The sequence below is a fragment of the Pelobates fuscus genome, chromosome 8 (assembly GCF_036172605.1).
Source record: "Pelobates fuscus isolate aPelFus1 chromosome 8, aPelFus1.pri, whole genome shotgun sequence".
In the NCBI taxonomy this organism is placed as follows: Eukaryota; Metazoa; Chordata; class Amphibia; order Anura; family Pelobatidae; genus Pelobates; species Pelobates fuscus.
Window position 1 is genome coordinate 156,768,110 of NC_086324.1, and position 15,854 is coordinate 156,783,963.

General features: G+C 42.5%; 1 protein-coding gene across 1 annotated transcript; it reads left to right on the top strand.

Annotated features, from left to right (window-relative positions):
• Positions 1 to 4,685: 4,685 nt before the first annotated feature.
• On the top strand, positions 4,686 to 14,611 carry NDUFB10 (NADH:ubiquinone oxidoreductase subunit B10). The gene is made up of 4 exons (XM_063428956.1): positions 4,686 to 4,895; positions 7,321 to 7,459; positions 13,444 to 13,583; positions 14,370 to 14,611. The coding sequence occupies exons 1-4, from the start codon at positions 4,751 to 4,753 to the stop codon at positions 14,480 to 14,482; spliced, it is 537 nt and encodes a 178-aa protein (XP_063285026.1). The 5' UTR covers positions 4,686 to 4,750; the 3' UTR covers positions 14,483 to 14,611.
• The last annotated feature ends 1,243 nt before the right edge of the window (positions 14,612 to 15,854 follow it).

Consider the following 15,854-nt stretch of genomic DNA (forward strand, 5'->3'; position numbering starts at 1 on the left):
TATCTCTTCAGTTTTTATACCTCTCCACCTCTAGAGTCTAAGCTTGTTTGACCAGAGTCTTTGTTACCTCTTGTTTCATGTTAGCACACCTCCCAAAATGTTAAATGTACAAAGAGGAACACTTTAATTTTAGAGGTGTGAGTGGCAGTGTGTGGCCAGGGGTGGGGATGTTCTGAGAAATTTTAGGTGGCTTACTAATAAATTATATACAACTAAAATGTAATTTAGAACAAGAACAGTGTATCTTATTACACAGACTGATTTCTAAACACTTTTATTGTAGTTTAAAGATAAATAACTGGGAGTATTATTGCTGTGGAGCTCTGTTATACACTCAGACACATTACTGGGAGTATTATTGCTGTGGGGCTCTGTTATACACTCAGACACATTACTGGGAGTATTATTTCTGTGGAGCTCTGTTATACACTCAGACACATTACTGGGAGTATTATTGCTGTGGGGCTCTGTTATACACTCAGACACATTACTGGGAGTATTATTGCTGTGGAGCTCTGTTATACACTCAGACACATTACTGGGAGTATTATTGCTGCGGAGCTCTGTTATACACTCAGACATATTACTGGGAGTATTATTGCTGTGGAGCTCTGTTATACACTCAGACACATTACTGGGAGTATTATTGCTGTGGAGCTCTGTTATACACTCAGACACATTACTGGGGGTATTATGGCTGTGGAGCTCTGTTATACACTCAGACACATTACTGGGAGTATTATTGCTGTGGAGCTCTGTTATACACTGAGACACATTACTGGGAGTATTATTGCTGCGAAGCTCTGTTATACACTCAGACACATTACTGGGAGTATTATTGCTGTGGAGCTCTGTTATACACTCAGACCCATTACTGGGAGTATTATTGCTGCGGAGCTCTGTTATACACTCAGACACATTACTGGGAGTATTATTGCTGCGGAGCTCTGTTATACACTCAGACACATTACTGGGAGTATTATTGCTGTGGGGCTCTGTTATACACTCAGACACGTTACTGGGAGTATTATTGCCGTGGGGCTCTGTTATACTCTCAGACACACTAACAATATGGAACTCCTAGAAAACAGGGACATTATGAGAGAAAAAAGGGACAAAGGGATTGGGGCCAAAAATAGGGTCTGTCACTTCTAAATAGGGACACTTGGGAAGTATGACACTTGAGATTGTTTCTTAAAACATACTGTTAGTTTTATATAAATAATAATAATAAAAAAATACTCCTTTAAAATGATAGTTTATCATACCTATTGTACAGCGCTACCGAATTTGTTGGCGCTTTATAAATAATAATTTTAGGTGTAGTTCATTCTATGTGGTTATTGTGTGAAAGCTATATTCCTGTATGATTATTATTATTATTATGTTATTATTTATATAGCGCCAACAAATTCTGCAGCGCTTTACAGTGGGTGGACGAACAGATATGTAGTTGTAACCAGACAAGTTGGACCCACAGGAACAGAGGGGTTGAGGGCCCTGCTCAATGAGTTTACATGCTAGAGGGAGTGGGGTAAAATGACACAAAAAGGTAAGGATAGTATTAGACTAGTGACAGTTGCAAAGGAGGAATCAGTCGAGAACTATTAACAGTTTAATTGATACGCTTTTATGAAGAAGTGGGTTTTTAATGATTTTTTTAAGGAGTGGATATTGGGTGAGCATCTAACGGAGGAGGGGAGCGGTGCAGCCCTCGAGAAGTCTTGAAGGCGAGCATCAGAGGTGGGAGTATGGACAGAAGATAGATGTAAGTCTTCAGCAGATCGTAAGGGCCTAGACGGGACATACTTGTGTATAAGGGAGGATAGATGGGTGGGAGCAGCATTATGTAGAGATTTGAAAGCAAGCACCAGCATTTTAAATTGAGCTGTATATCTTACAGGAAGCCAATGTAGGGAGTGACAGAAGGGTGAGGCGTGGGAGGTGCGGGCGGACAGGAAGATGAGCCTCGCCGCTGCATTCACTATGGACTGTAACGGCGCAAGTTGGGAGTACGTAAGACCACTGAGAAGCGGTTACAGTAGTCAAGGCGAGAAAGGACAGTGGAATAGACCATGCACCTTAGCCGCATCTGGAGTTAAGTAGGGACGGATGCGCGCAATGTTTTTTAGATGGAAGCGCCAGGATTTGGCAATAGACTGGACATGAGGCGTCAAGGAGAGGTTGGAGTCAAAGAGAACGCCTGTGTGGTGGAGCTGATGTTAGCACCGTTGACTTGGAGGGAGACAGAAACAGGGGTAGCAACACTTGAGGGAGGAAAGACCAGAATTTCAGTTTTGGTCAAGTTGAGTTTAAGGAAGTGGGCAGTCATCCAGTTAAAAATAGCAGAGAGGCAGTCAGAGACACTAGTCAAGAGGGACGGGGAGAGATCAGGAGAGGACTGATAGATGTGTGTGTCATCCGCATACAAATTATATTGGCAGCCAAAGGAGCTGATGAGTTTACCAAGGGAGGCAGTATAGATAGAGAACAGTAAGGGACCAAGGAATGAACCTTGGGGTACACCAACGGAGAGGGATTGGGGAGAAGAGGCAGAGCCAGAGAACTAAATACTGAAAGAGCGCTGGGAGAGGTAGGAGGAGCACCAGGAGAGAGCAGTATCTTGTAGACCGAGATTGCGGAGGATAAGAAGCTGTTGAAGCTCATTGCGCCAGCAATTGCTAAACCTGTCACAACCCTAATTAATAAATCCCTGATGTCAGGATACATACCCAAACTTTGGAAGACTGCGAGAGTAGTACCTATCCATAAAAGTGGTGACACTACTTTGGTTTCTAACTATCGCCCAATATCATTGCTCCCAGTATTGTCAAAAATCTTAGGAAAATGAGTCCATACGCCACTATGTGAGTATTACCAACAATCAAACTATCTGACCCCTGACCAATCAGGTTTTCGCCCGAATCACTCCACTACAACTGCCCTCTTAAAAGTTTGCAATGACATCCAAATTGGCATGGAACAAGGAGACCTAACTGGAGCTATTTTCCTTGATTTTGCAGTAGACCACGACATTCTACTGCACAAACTCAAAAACTCGGGTATTAGTGATTGTCCACTAACCTGGTTTCGATCGTGTGTATCGGATCGCTCGCAATATGTGTCCATTTCTGACAGCGACTCCCTCCCTCTCCCAGTCACGTGTGGTGTTCCCCAAGGTTCCATTCTCTGCCCCCTACTATTTACATTATTTATAAATGATCTGCCTAATGTCTGCAAATCCTCAAATGTACACATGTACGCAGACGACACAGTAATCTATGCAAGCAAATCCAATCTACCGTAGCTTGAGGCTGTGCTCCAAGACCCGTTTACAGAGGTAGAAAAGTGGATCGCAAAAATCAAACTCTTCCTAAACATTGACAAAACTGTCACAATGATCTTTGGAACAGTACCTAAATTACACAAATTACACAATTCCCACCTATCCATCAAAACTAATTCAAATGGCACACTGACCGCAGTCCACTCTTTCAAATACTTGGGTATGATGTTAGAACCCAATCTATCTTTTGGCCTCCACATAGAAAAACTTGCATCTAAACTTTATCCAAAACTAGGTGCCCTGTACAGAAACAAATCCTGCCTAAGCCCTACAGTAAAGGAAAAGATTGTACAGCAAATGCTGATGCCAATCATTGATAATGGGGATGTAGTATACGCATCTGCATCGCAAACCCACATTAATAAACTCAACATATTGTATAACTCGTTCTGCCGATTTGTGCTACAATGTAATTACAGGACCCACCATAGTGACATGCTAAAAGAACTAAACTGGCTGTCACTGGAATCCAGACGCACCCTTCATCTTTCCAGCTTTGTGTTTAAGAGCTTTTCTAGGAAGCTCCCACCCTACCTGAGCAGAATGCTCTCATCGGCTGTTCCCACCTCCTATAACCTCCGATCCAGTACCAACACTATATTTAGTCTACTTCAATAGAAAAAGAAAGCAGCCCGATCCTCCTTCTCCTACAGAGCTCCGCAATTGTGGAATGACCTCCCGCACAACTTAAAATCTTCCCTAAGCCTAAAGTCCTTTAAGAGATCCCTCTCTACATATCTCAAAACAGAATGCACGTGTTATGGGTGATTATATATTGCCTACCTGTTCTATGTTAAATGTTGTATTTATTGTGTATTAATATTGTTTTTGTATTTTATTGTACCCTAATTGTAACAATGCAATGTTTTGTGGACCAAGGACATACTTGAAAACGAGAGAAATCTCAATGTATCCATCCTGGTAAAATATTTTATAAATAATAAATAAATAATAACAGTGTGAAAAGCCGTAGAAATGTCAAGGAGAATTAGGATAGAGTACTGCACTGCCCCCTACAGGTTGCCCTTAATACATGCTCTCTACATGTAGAGCTATATCCAGCTTGACTGACAGCTGTCACCTGAAGGAAGCGTGGTTTATATTCCAAGTCGAGGCTTGGAACCTACTGCTTCTCTTATTGGCTGTTTGGCCACACGTGATTGAATTAGCTGTCCCGTCGATGCCTGTCTGATTTTGTCAGGTTTAATTTCTCGCTGTTTTTAGCAGGGCCCCCTGTGTTGGCGGTCGAGCTGTATTACTGGGACTCTGTAAGGGGGGATTTCACGCGAGTCTCGCGGACAGTAAGTTTGGTCCCCCCCGGCCGCCGTACTGGGTCCCATATGTCTATGCTGGGTCCTCTCTCCGCCATTTCTCCATCTCCAGGTTCCTGGGGTGACCTGAGCGATGCCGGACATTGACAAGGACGTGTACCCGGAGCCCCCCAGCCGCACCCCGGCCCCGGACAAACTGAGCGGCCTCCCCAACCCCGCACTCATCCTCGGGAAACTATTCCACTATGCCGTGGATGTACCGGTCACCTCCTTCCATGGTGAGACACAGCCAGTCATTAAAATATAATACAATAAAATAATATAATATAATACACAGCCAGCCATTATAATAATATAATACACAGACAGACATTATAATAATGTAATACACAGCCAGACATTATAATAATGTAATACACAGCCAGACATTATAATAATGTAATACACAGCCAGACATTATAATAATGTAATACACAGCCAGACATTATAATAATGTAATACACAGCCAGACATTATAATAATGTAATACACAGCCAGACATTATAATAATGTAATACACAGCCAGACATTATAATAATATACACAGCCAGACATTATAATAATGTAATACACAGCCAGACATTATAATAATGTAATACACAGCCAGACATTATAATAATGTAATACACAGCCAGACATTATAATAATGTAATACACAGCCAGACATTATAATAATGTAATACACAGCCAGACATTATAATAATGTAATACACAGCCAGACATTATAATAATGTAATACACAGCCAGACATTATAATAATGTAATACACAGCCAGACATTATAATAATGTAATACACAGCCAGACATTATAATAATGTAATACACAGCCAGACATTATAATAATGTAATACACAGCCAGACATTATAATAATGTAATACACAGCCAGACATTATAATAATGTAATACACAGCCAGACATTATAATAATGTAATACACAGCCAGACAGTATAATAATGTAATACACAGCCAGACATTATAATAATGTAATACACAGCCAGACATTATAATAATGTAATACACAGCCAGACATTATAATAATATACACAGCCAGACATTATAATAATGTAATACACAGCCAGACATTATAATAATGTAATACACAGCCAGACATTATAATAATGTAATATACACAGCCAGACATTATAATAATGTAATACACAGCCAGACATAATAATGTAATATACACAGCCAGACATTATAATAATGTAATACACAGCCAGACATTATAATAATATAATATAATACACAGCCAGACATTATAATAATGTAATACACAGCCAGACATAATAATGTAATATACACAGCCAGACATTATAATAATGTAATACACAGCCAGACATTATAATAATATAATATAATACACAGCCAGACATTAGAATAATATAATACACAGCCAGACATTATAATAATATAATACACAGCCAGACATTATAATAATATAATATAATACACAGCCAGACATTATAATATAATATAATACACAGCCAGACATTATAATAATGTAATACACAGCCAGACATTATAATAATGTAATACACAGCCAGACATTATAATAATATAATGTAATACACAGCCAGACATTATAATAATATAATATAATACACAGCCAGACATTATAATAATGTAATACACAGCCAGACATTATAATAATATAATACACAGCCAGACATTATAATAATATAATATAATACACAGCCAGACATTATAATAATATATTATAATACACAGCCAGACATTATAATAATGTAATACACAGCCAGACATTATAATAATATAATGTAATACACAGCCAGACATTATAATAATGTAATACACAGCCAGACATTATAATAATGTAATACACAGCCAGACATTATAATAATGTAATACACAGCCAGACATTATAATAATGTAATACACAGCCAGACATTATAATAATGTAATACACAGCCAGACATTATAATAATGTAATACACAGCCAGACATTATAATAATGTAATACACAGCCAGACATTATAATAATGTAATACACAGCCAGCCAGTCATTATAATAATATAATAATATATTATTATAATGACTGGCTGTGTATGATATTATTATATTATTGTATTATTATAATGACTGGCTGGCTGTGTATTATATTATATTATTATAATGGCTGGCTGTGTATTATAATATAATACCCAGCCAGTCATTATAATAATATAATAAGATAATACACAGCCATCCAGTCATTATAATAATATATGATAATAATAATATACAGCGAGTCATTATAATAATAATATAATATATACAGCCAGCCATTATAATAATACAATATAATAATAATAATAATAATATAATACACAGCCAGTCAGCCATTATAATAATTATATAATAATACAATATAATATAATACACAGTGTATGGGAGGCATTATATTATATACACACACAGTGTATGGGAGGCGTCAGAGAGATTGTTTATGTATTAAACAGAAGGTTATAAGCCATAGGCATAAACTGGTAAGGTCATATAATGGAATAGACAAGCCAATGCCATTTACATAGACATTATGGTGGATTCTTATCATTCTACTACATTTAATAGAAAATGTGATGGGGTGAAATATGTATTTGCGTTTCAAATGGCAGGTAACTGAATGGATTGTGATTTGTCTAGCATATATTCTGTGTTTCAGACTGGATTGATCATCAGCGCTCGAAGAACAAGTATTATTACTACCATAGACAGTATCGCCGTGTGCCTGACCTGACGGAATGCCAAGTTGGGGACTATTTATGTTTTTTTGAGGCAGAGATGCAGTGGAAGAGAGATCAGTGAGTGTCTATCCTTACCTTCGCTTTTCTCTTCCTTATCTCCTCTTTCCTACTGTTCTTTATTTCTGAAAGGGACACTCCACACACATAAAGCCCTTCAGCTTCATTGGCTGTGTATCTTATAAATAGGGATTTTATTTATGGGATGTAAAGGAGTGTACCTTTTAAAAGACTGCTTTCCAGAAATTGGATTTTTTTTTTTTTATAAATCTGTTTTATTAGTATGATACGAGGTCAGAGGTTCAAGTGTACAGACATATTCGTAAGCGAGGACTCGCAGGTCCTAATTGCTCGAAACCTGAAAAAGTATTATACAAAATAAGTGAACTGTTAACATACAGAATTATACATGACATATACATATTCGGCAAGGAAGACGTAGTATTATAAACAGCGTTCAACATATAATGACACCATCCTAATGCGCCGCATAACAGAGCGGACAGCTAGAAGTCACCTTTGTGTAGTGCGCTACGTGTCTGAAGTGTACCCTACTAGTTGTGGTGGGGTACGTGAGGAATTGTGATTAGCGTCGCTATAGCGGGGTGCAGTCCAGGTCGGGTATAGCTAGATATCATGGGTCTTCGTGTGGCTATGAGGCACTGCGTCACCCGCTTGTAGGAGTATGTGCGTGCGTTAGCGGTCATGCGGACCGCCGCTATTCTACCAAACACCACATCCCCACTCAAGTCAATTGTGTATGAGACCCTAAACCCTCAACCAATTCCGTGAGAGGCAGTGTGAGGCAAACCCAATGTCCACCTGGCCGAATCGCCCGGCCCCTACATTAATAGAAATGTGTCACCACATCTAGCGTGTATTATAGTCATGTGTTTGTAACAGTTGAGGATCCTAGAGAAGAATCAAGAATATATAGATGGAGAGAGAAAAGGAATTGAGAGAGAGAGAGTAGAATAGGATAGGAGAGTTGCTCCCAAGTTCAGTTATAGATGGTTTAGGGAGGATATGGAGGGTAGGGGTGGTCAAACCCCGCCGGGCCAGGTGCCCTTTCTTCCAACTCTCAGTGGCCATTAGATATGAATGCAAACCATGGTTGCCACTGCTCCGCATGTCTGTCCCCCCTACCAAGCAACGAGGCCCGAGTAGCTTCCGCTCCCTGAATCTCCTCCACCCTACGAATCCATTCTTCCTTCTTGGGAATCTCTGTCTTCTTCCAGTATAGGGGGATCAATGCTTTGGCCGCATTAAGGAGATGGCGCAGGATCGATTTTTTGTATCCAGCAATTGACAGCGTCGAAATATGTAGGAGGGCTAGCGCCGCCGTCCATTCCGCCGTCGCCCCCAAGATTTCGACGATCGCATCCCTGACCATTTCCCAGAACGGGACTATAAGGCGACAGTCCCACCAAATGTGTACGATTGTGCCCCTTTCCTCAAGACACCTCCAGCATGTCGGGGGCGTCGTTGGAAAAATCCTATGGAGTAATATGGGTGTCCGGTACCATAGGGCCAGTAGTTTATAGTTCGTTTCCTGGTATTGAGTGCAGACGGAGCTTTTGTGCTGCCAGAGCAGCGCAGTTTCCCATTGCTGGGACGTAAAGGCAGTACTTAACAAAGTCTCCCATTGCCTGCGGAAGACATTATTCTCTGTCAAGTGTCCCACCACCAAGTGTTGGTAGAGGGTGGATATAGGTTTTCCCAGCGATGAGCCCCTTTCGCAGTGCCGTTCAAACCAGGTGAGGTCTCTGTGTAGTTTCTCCTTGTTGCGTACATTATTGTAGTAGTGCTGTACCTGCATATAACGTAGTGTGAGCAGAGGCGTCCGTGGCGATTGTCCCAGTAGGGAATCCAGGGATTTCAGGGCGCCATTACGCAGGACTGTGGAAATGGGAACATGGGTGCGGCTCTCTGCAAAGGGCCATGCGCTTGGTGGGATGCCCCCGCCTATCGCCGGGTTATGGATGATGGGGAGTAAGGGACTAGGTGTGGGCGAGACATGTGGTTGTTCTCTCACGTGTTTCCAGCTGATGAGCGTTTGTGTTATGATGCCTACCGAGTTCCCCTTGTCAACTGCCATAGGTCTTCCCGCCCAGATGGCGTATTTCAGTTGTGCCTCCTGCCCATCCTTAGTCAGTGTCACCCACTGTTTCTGGTGCGTGGTTGCATGCCATTCCAGGATGCGCTGGAGGGTCGTGGCCTGGTGGTATTTTTTAAAATCTGGCAATGCCAGTCCCCCACGGCATCGTGGTAAGCAAAGTAGATCGTGGCGGAGCCGCGGTCTCTCGCCTTTCCAGACATAGCGGAGAATTGCCGATCTCAGTGTGGAGAAGAAATGTGGAGGAATGGCCCAGGGGAGAGTTTGAAATGCATACAGGAGCCTGGGTAGAACATTCATTTTAAGGACAGCGATTCGTCCAAACCATGAAACGTGTGGGTATGCCCATCTTTCCAGGTCCGCCAGGATCGTCTTCAAGAGTGGAGGGAAGTTTAGAGGGTATAGGTCGCTCGGGTCCGACGTGAGCCATATCCCAAGATATTTCATTTTACTGGGACACCAGCGGAAGGGGAACAGGGTATCCAAAGCCCAATATTCAGCTTCCGGAATGGTAATATTAAGTACCTCGCATTTGGACAGGTTAAGTTTGAAACCTGATATTGTGCCGAATTGCTCAAGCGCGGCCATCAAGCAGGGCATGGTGACGCGAGGTGAGGAAATGAAGAACAAAAGGTCATCCGCATATGCGGCCACTTTATGTTCCACCCCTCGCCACGAGTATCCCTTAACGTCCGGATGTTGTCGAATAGTTTGAAGTAGGGGTTCTAAGGACATGGCAAAGAGCAGGGGCGACAGTGGGCATCCCTGCCTTGTGCCGTTGGAGATTGCAAAATCCGCCGTTAGCGCCCCATTCACACGAACCGCGGCCCGCGGATTGTGGTACAGCGCCCGTATCCATGTGAGGAACCTCTGTCCCAACCCCATAGCGCCAAGGGTGGTAAGCATGTATGGCCATTTTACCCTGTCAAACGCCTTCTCAGCGTCGGTGGAGAGGAGGAGGAGAGGTTGTCCCTGCGTGCGCGCTCTATGTTGAATTGCGAATACCCTCAGGGTGCTATCTCTTGCCTCTCGGCCGGGGATGAATCCTGTCTGATCCATATGTATGAGTGCCGGTAGAGCAAATCTGAGTCTTGTTGCAAGTGCCTTAGTAAATAGCTTAGCATCCACATTTAGAAGGGAAATTGGGCGATAATTGCTACATATCGTGGGGTCTTTTCCCGGTTTCGGCAGGACAGTGATAATAGCAGCCTGGGATTCCGTTCCGAAGGTCTCCCCTGTAGCTATCGCATTCAGAGCCTTCGTGAACCAAGGTAACAGTATGGTCGAAAATGCTTTATAGTACCCCCCGGAAAATCCGTCTGGGCCCGGTGCCTTGCCCGTCTTGGTCGATTTCAAGGCCGTTTTTATTTCCTCCTCAGTGATCAGCCCGTCCAGCGTCTCTGCTGTATCGGGGCCGATCGTCCTCTCCACCGACTCTCGCAAGTAGTTCCGCGTCAGGATGCCTTCGTCAAGTGCAGCAACATCGTCGTCTGTCGCGTGTATATTGTAAAGTGAGTGATAGTATTTCTTAAATTCCCCAGCTATCTCAGCCGGGAAGATCGTGGAGGTGCCCGAAGAGAGGCGTAGGCTGCGAACCTGTGAACGGGGGGCATTCCCCTTCAGGAGATGAGCTAGGTATTTCCCCCCCTTGTTGGCATGAGTATAGAAGAACCCCCGATTGCGTTGTAGGGAATTGAGATAACGTTTTGTGAGAAGATCCTTCAGTTGTCGTCTGGCCTGCATGAGTTTCCCATATGTCTCCATTAGGTGAGAGTGTTTGTGTTGCTGTTCTAGAGCTGATATTGATTTGTATAGATCCGCCATTTCGAGTGCAGCTGCTTTCTTTTTGTGGGACGCTATTCGGATGAGTGTGCCTCTAATAACGCTTTTATGTGCCTCCCAAACCGACACTGGAGAGGTTTCCGGCACGTCGTTTTCTTGGAAATACTGTTCTAAAGCTTGGGCAATTTGGGTCCGTGTCCCAGGATCGAGTAGAAGGGCTTCATTCAGCCTCCACGACCACGACGAGGGCCGATAGAGAGGAGATTCAAGGTCCACTGTGACCGCGTTGTGATCTGACCACGTGGCTGGATCTATGGTAGCGGAGATGAGCCTCTGTAGGCCCAGTTGGCGAATAAAAACATAATTGATGCGGGAGTACCGATCATGCAACGCCGAATAATAGGTGTAGTCTTTGGTGGAGGGGTGAAGGGCCCTCCAGCAGTCTACCAGACCCATATCTCCCAGCGACCGTTTCATAGAACGCAAGTGTAGATGGGAGATACTGCTATGTCCCGTGGAGGTGTCCATGATGGGGTCCAGGGATGCGTTGAGATCCCCCCCCAGGATGAGTGCACCTTCCGAGAAGTTGTTTAGTTTATTCAGCATTCCTCTGAGGAACTGAGCTTGTCGGGCATTAGGTACGTAGGCCGTGGCAAACGTGTACATCATGCCCGAGATCGTCCCCTTCAGAAAAAGATAGCGTCCCTGTGAATCAAGCTGACTGTCCAGCTTCTGGAAGTCCAGGTGTGCTGCTATTAGGATGGCCACCCCTGCTTTCCGCGATGTTGGATGATCGCAGAAATAATTGATCGGGAAATGTTTGTTATGTAATCTGGGAGCTGCCCCAGTTCGGAAGTGCGTTTCCTGTAGCAACGCCACCGAGATATGATTCTTTTTTAATTCTCGAAGTAGATGGGTCCGTCGCTCAGGTATGTTCAGGCCTCTGCAGTTAATAGTGCGGACAGACAAGGGAGCAGGGCGATAAGCACCAGGCTTCGCACTCCCCTTTCCGGGATCCATTGTAATGAGGTATACCCTCCCGTCACCTTAGGTGGGCAAATCCAGGGGGCAGAAATTGGATTTATGAAAGAAACCGTGTGGGCTGAAATTAAGGAGATATTCCAGACTCCTAAGAAGTGTTTCAGGCATGAAGAATGTGTTTTTTTGGGGGGTTTTTGTTTTCCATTGTATAAAACAAAAGTGCAGCTTTTAATTCGAAATTGGCACTTTTCTAAAATAACATTGTTGCTCCTCCTTGGCTGTCAATCAGACAACCAGTCCTGTTACCTTTTGGTTGTTCAGCTCAGTGGAGATGGACTCGAGGCAGCAATTGCCTTGCAAAGTCTTCGCATTGGAAAGTCTGTGATTGGACGGACACAGAATGTCTGGGCGGAGTTAGAAGGGGAGGGTTTGCAAAGGCAGCAGACAAAAGATCTGCAGTTTTTGAATGCTTCCCCCAATGAAGAAAAATTCACAATTAAAGGGACACTATAGGCACCCAGACCACTTAATTCCGTTGAAGTGGTCTGGGTGCAGTGTCCCTGTCTTCTGTCAGTGGATTCCTATGGTTATGGTCTAATCCATATGTGATGCCTGCCGCACACGCGCATTATGTTCCTCCATCGGTGTAACGTTGCTGGAGGAGGAAAGCGATCCAGCGCCGAGGGACCTTGGCACTGGAATTAAGGCGAGGTGGGGGGTGGAGAAGGGTGTTTTAACCTGTTCATGCATGGAGGGAGAGATAGCGGAGTGTCCCTCCAAGCACATTGTTTTCCCTTTGGATGTAGTGTGTGCATTTAACAGAATTTAATTCTGCATACCGTATTAACTTTTTATTCCTCTAGGTTATTGGCAAACGCTGGTTACAATTGGCCTTTATGTATTCAATAGCATTTCCATAGCCTAGTGTGCAAACAGAACAGATATTAAAGCCCTGGATTACAAAAAGTTATATTGTAACTTTATAGTGCTTAGAATAACCATTTATTGTGACTGGACTTTCCAGGAAAGGAGTTTTTTACAAATATGATTAGGCTGGAAAATGCTTACTCCATCAACCGTTACCATATTTGAATTTCTGTTCAACTTGAGGAATAAAACATTCTTGCGGTGTCTTAATGAACTTTTAACCGTTCCTTAATTTTAGCAAAGTTGATCAAGAGATTTTGAAGATCCTTCAGGAAAGAATGAGAGCTTGCCAGCAGAGGGAAGGTCACAGCTTTATCCAGAACTGTGCCAACGAGGTGGCTCAGTTTACAGAAGCAGCCAAAGGTTACCAGTCCAGATGTAAGGCTTGCTGCTTTTATTTCTGTGTGTGCTAGAATGTCTTGTGGGTGCGACTGGTGATTCTGAATAATGCCAAGCCTTTGGGGTTTTTTGTTTTGTTTATAATATACTAAAGTGTGCAGTAACATTGTACAATGAAACATAATACAGACCTATCTGAAGAAATTGTTTTGACAAACCAGCCCCTTGCTCAGCATAGTGTCAAATATTATTTATGATTATTTTTAAATAATGAGAGCATTTATTATATTGTAATACATGCATATATAACATTGTGAAGATGAACTACCGGTAGCTCTTCAGTAATAAAGAATATATAAACAAAAAATAGAACAATATAAAATGTCCTGCCTATAGAAATCAGATTTTTATTTAAATAGCGCAACTAATGGAATGACTTTTATATAGTATTTTTTTTTTTAAAAAGGGAGGGTGGGGGACATACAAGCAGAATTTGATCTTTTATACTAACCATTTTATTTTAATTGTGCTTTAGATTTTATTTTTTTATTATTATTTTAGCATTTGGAAATGACTATCTGAAATTCACTATTACAGTTGCCTTAAGTGGATTAGTGTCTCACCCTTGTAATTCAATCAAAATACAAGGTGCACAGTCACTTCATTTTATCCAGATTAGCTGTGTACAGACTGAGGGAGCAAAGCTGGCATGCCAGGTGGGGGAGTGTCACATTTGCAATATGGGGTAAAATGTATTTGATAAATTCAATCTTTCAGGTGAGGATTTTGTATGTGTAGGTAACGGGTTTTTATATCTGTTTTAAGATCAAGACCTTGGCGCTTACGGCAGTGCTAGAAAATGTCTGATGAAGCAGAAGCACAGGATGATCGCAGAAAGGAAAGCGTCGGCGGCAGAGAAAGAGTCCGAATTCTCCTAAACTGAGCCAAGCAGACTGTCTGACAAAAAGTTCCTGTACATTTTCACTTCATGTTTTTTGTCTTTCAGAATGCATGTGGAAACTGTAAACCTCAACAATAAATATTATACATTGAATCATTATTTAAAATTATTATTTTTTGTCAATTTTTATCTGTTAATGATTGATCTGCCAATTATCAGGCCATGGTAAATTCGAGAGCCCAGTTAAAAGTGCTCATAATTTTACATTTGCTGGCCTGGTGACTAGTAAATCTACACATTGAGTTATACAAGAATAAAGGAACATTCCAATCATCATCATCATAACCACTGCAGGCCACTGTGATGTTTATGGCTTCCCACAATAAAATATCAAACAGTTTTTTTAGTACAGTTTGATAACTCAACCCGGGTTCTTCTGGGTGCCTGTGTCACATCTTATTTAGCAGGAGAAGCCGTAGGTCTATGTAGAGCAAAGCACACGTGATACAGACCTAATTCATTAAAAGAGATCTCAGTTGTCGCTCTCAGCTGATGAAGGCCGTTCTGTAGGATCCTGCTTTGTTCTTTAGAGCAGTGGTTCCTAACCCAGGCCTCAAGTACCCACTAACAGTCCAGAATTTAGGGATCGACCAGTTGTGTCTAAGGTGTTTTTAGAACAAACCCCCCCCCCCCCCAAAAAAACCCCACTTACACGACAGGGTGATCACTAAATCCTGAACCGGTAGGGGGTACTTGAAGACTGGGCTGGGAACCACTGCTTTAGAGCAATCTGGCTTCTCCTGCAGGGGTAAGACCACATGCTAGGGATGTGACACTAATGCAATCCAGGTAAGCGGTGCTAAAACAGTTTGAAATCCCACCATGGGATGTTCCCAGGGCACTCCTAGCACCTAGATAAGCACAGTGTTGTGGTTATGGTGTTTAGAGAGTTCATTTAATGTACCTTGCAGTATATTTTTATCTATACTTTACATTCACATGTTTTGAAGAGTACCTTATGTTGTGCCATTGCCAACGGGAAAGCTGTACATAGTCATTAAAGGGACTCTCCAGTGCCAGGAAAACAATCGTTTTCCTGGCACTGCAGGTCCCCTCTCCCTCCCACCTCCCAATCCCCGGTTGCTGAAGGGGTGAAAACTCTTCATTACGTTGGCCGGTGGGTGAGACTGATCCCGCCTGCCCGCCGGGGAGACCTAAAATGCTTTCCTATGGGGAATTGAGCGATGCTGGAGGTCCTCACACAGCGTGAGGACGTCCAGCGATGCTCTAGCACAGGTTTTTATGTGCTATAATCCACCTTGCAGGGAAGTGTCCAGGAGTTAACCCTGCAAGGTAATTATTGCAGTTTATAAAAAAAAAAAAAAAAAACTGCAATAATTACACTTGCA

What these genes read in the sequence shown, in the direction of transcription:
- NDUFB10 (XM_063428956.1), top strand. Translation starts at nt 4,751, where the DNA reads ATGCCGGACATTGACAAGGACGTGTACCCGGAGCCCCCCAGCCGCACC. An exon ending in ACCGGTCACCTCCTTCCATG is followed by an intron (nt 4,896 to 7,320) that starts GTGAGACACAGC and finishes TCTGTGTTTCAG; the next exon opens with ACTGGATTGATCATCAGCGC. An exon ending in CAAAGGTTACCAGTCCAGAT is followed by an intron (nt 13,584 to 14,369) that starts GTAAGGCTTGCT and finishes ATCTGTTTTAAG; the next exon opens with ATCAAGACCTTGGCGCTTAC.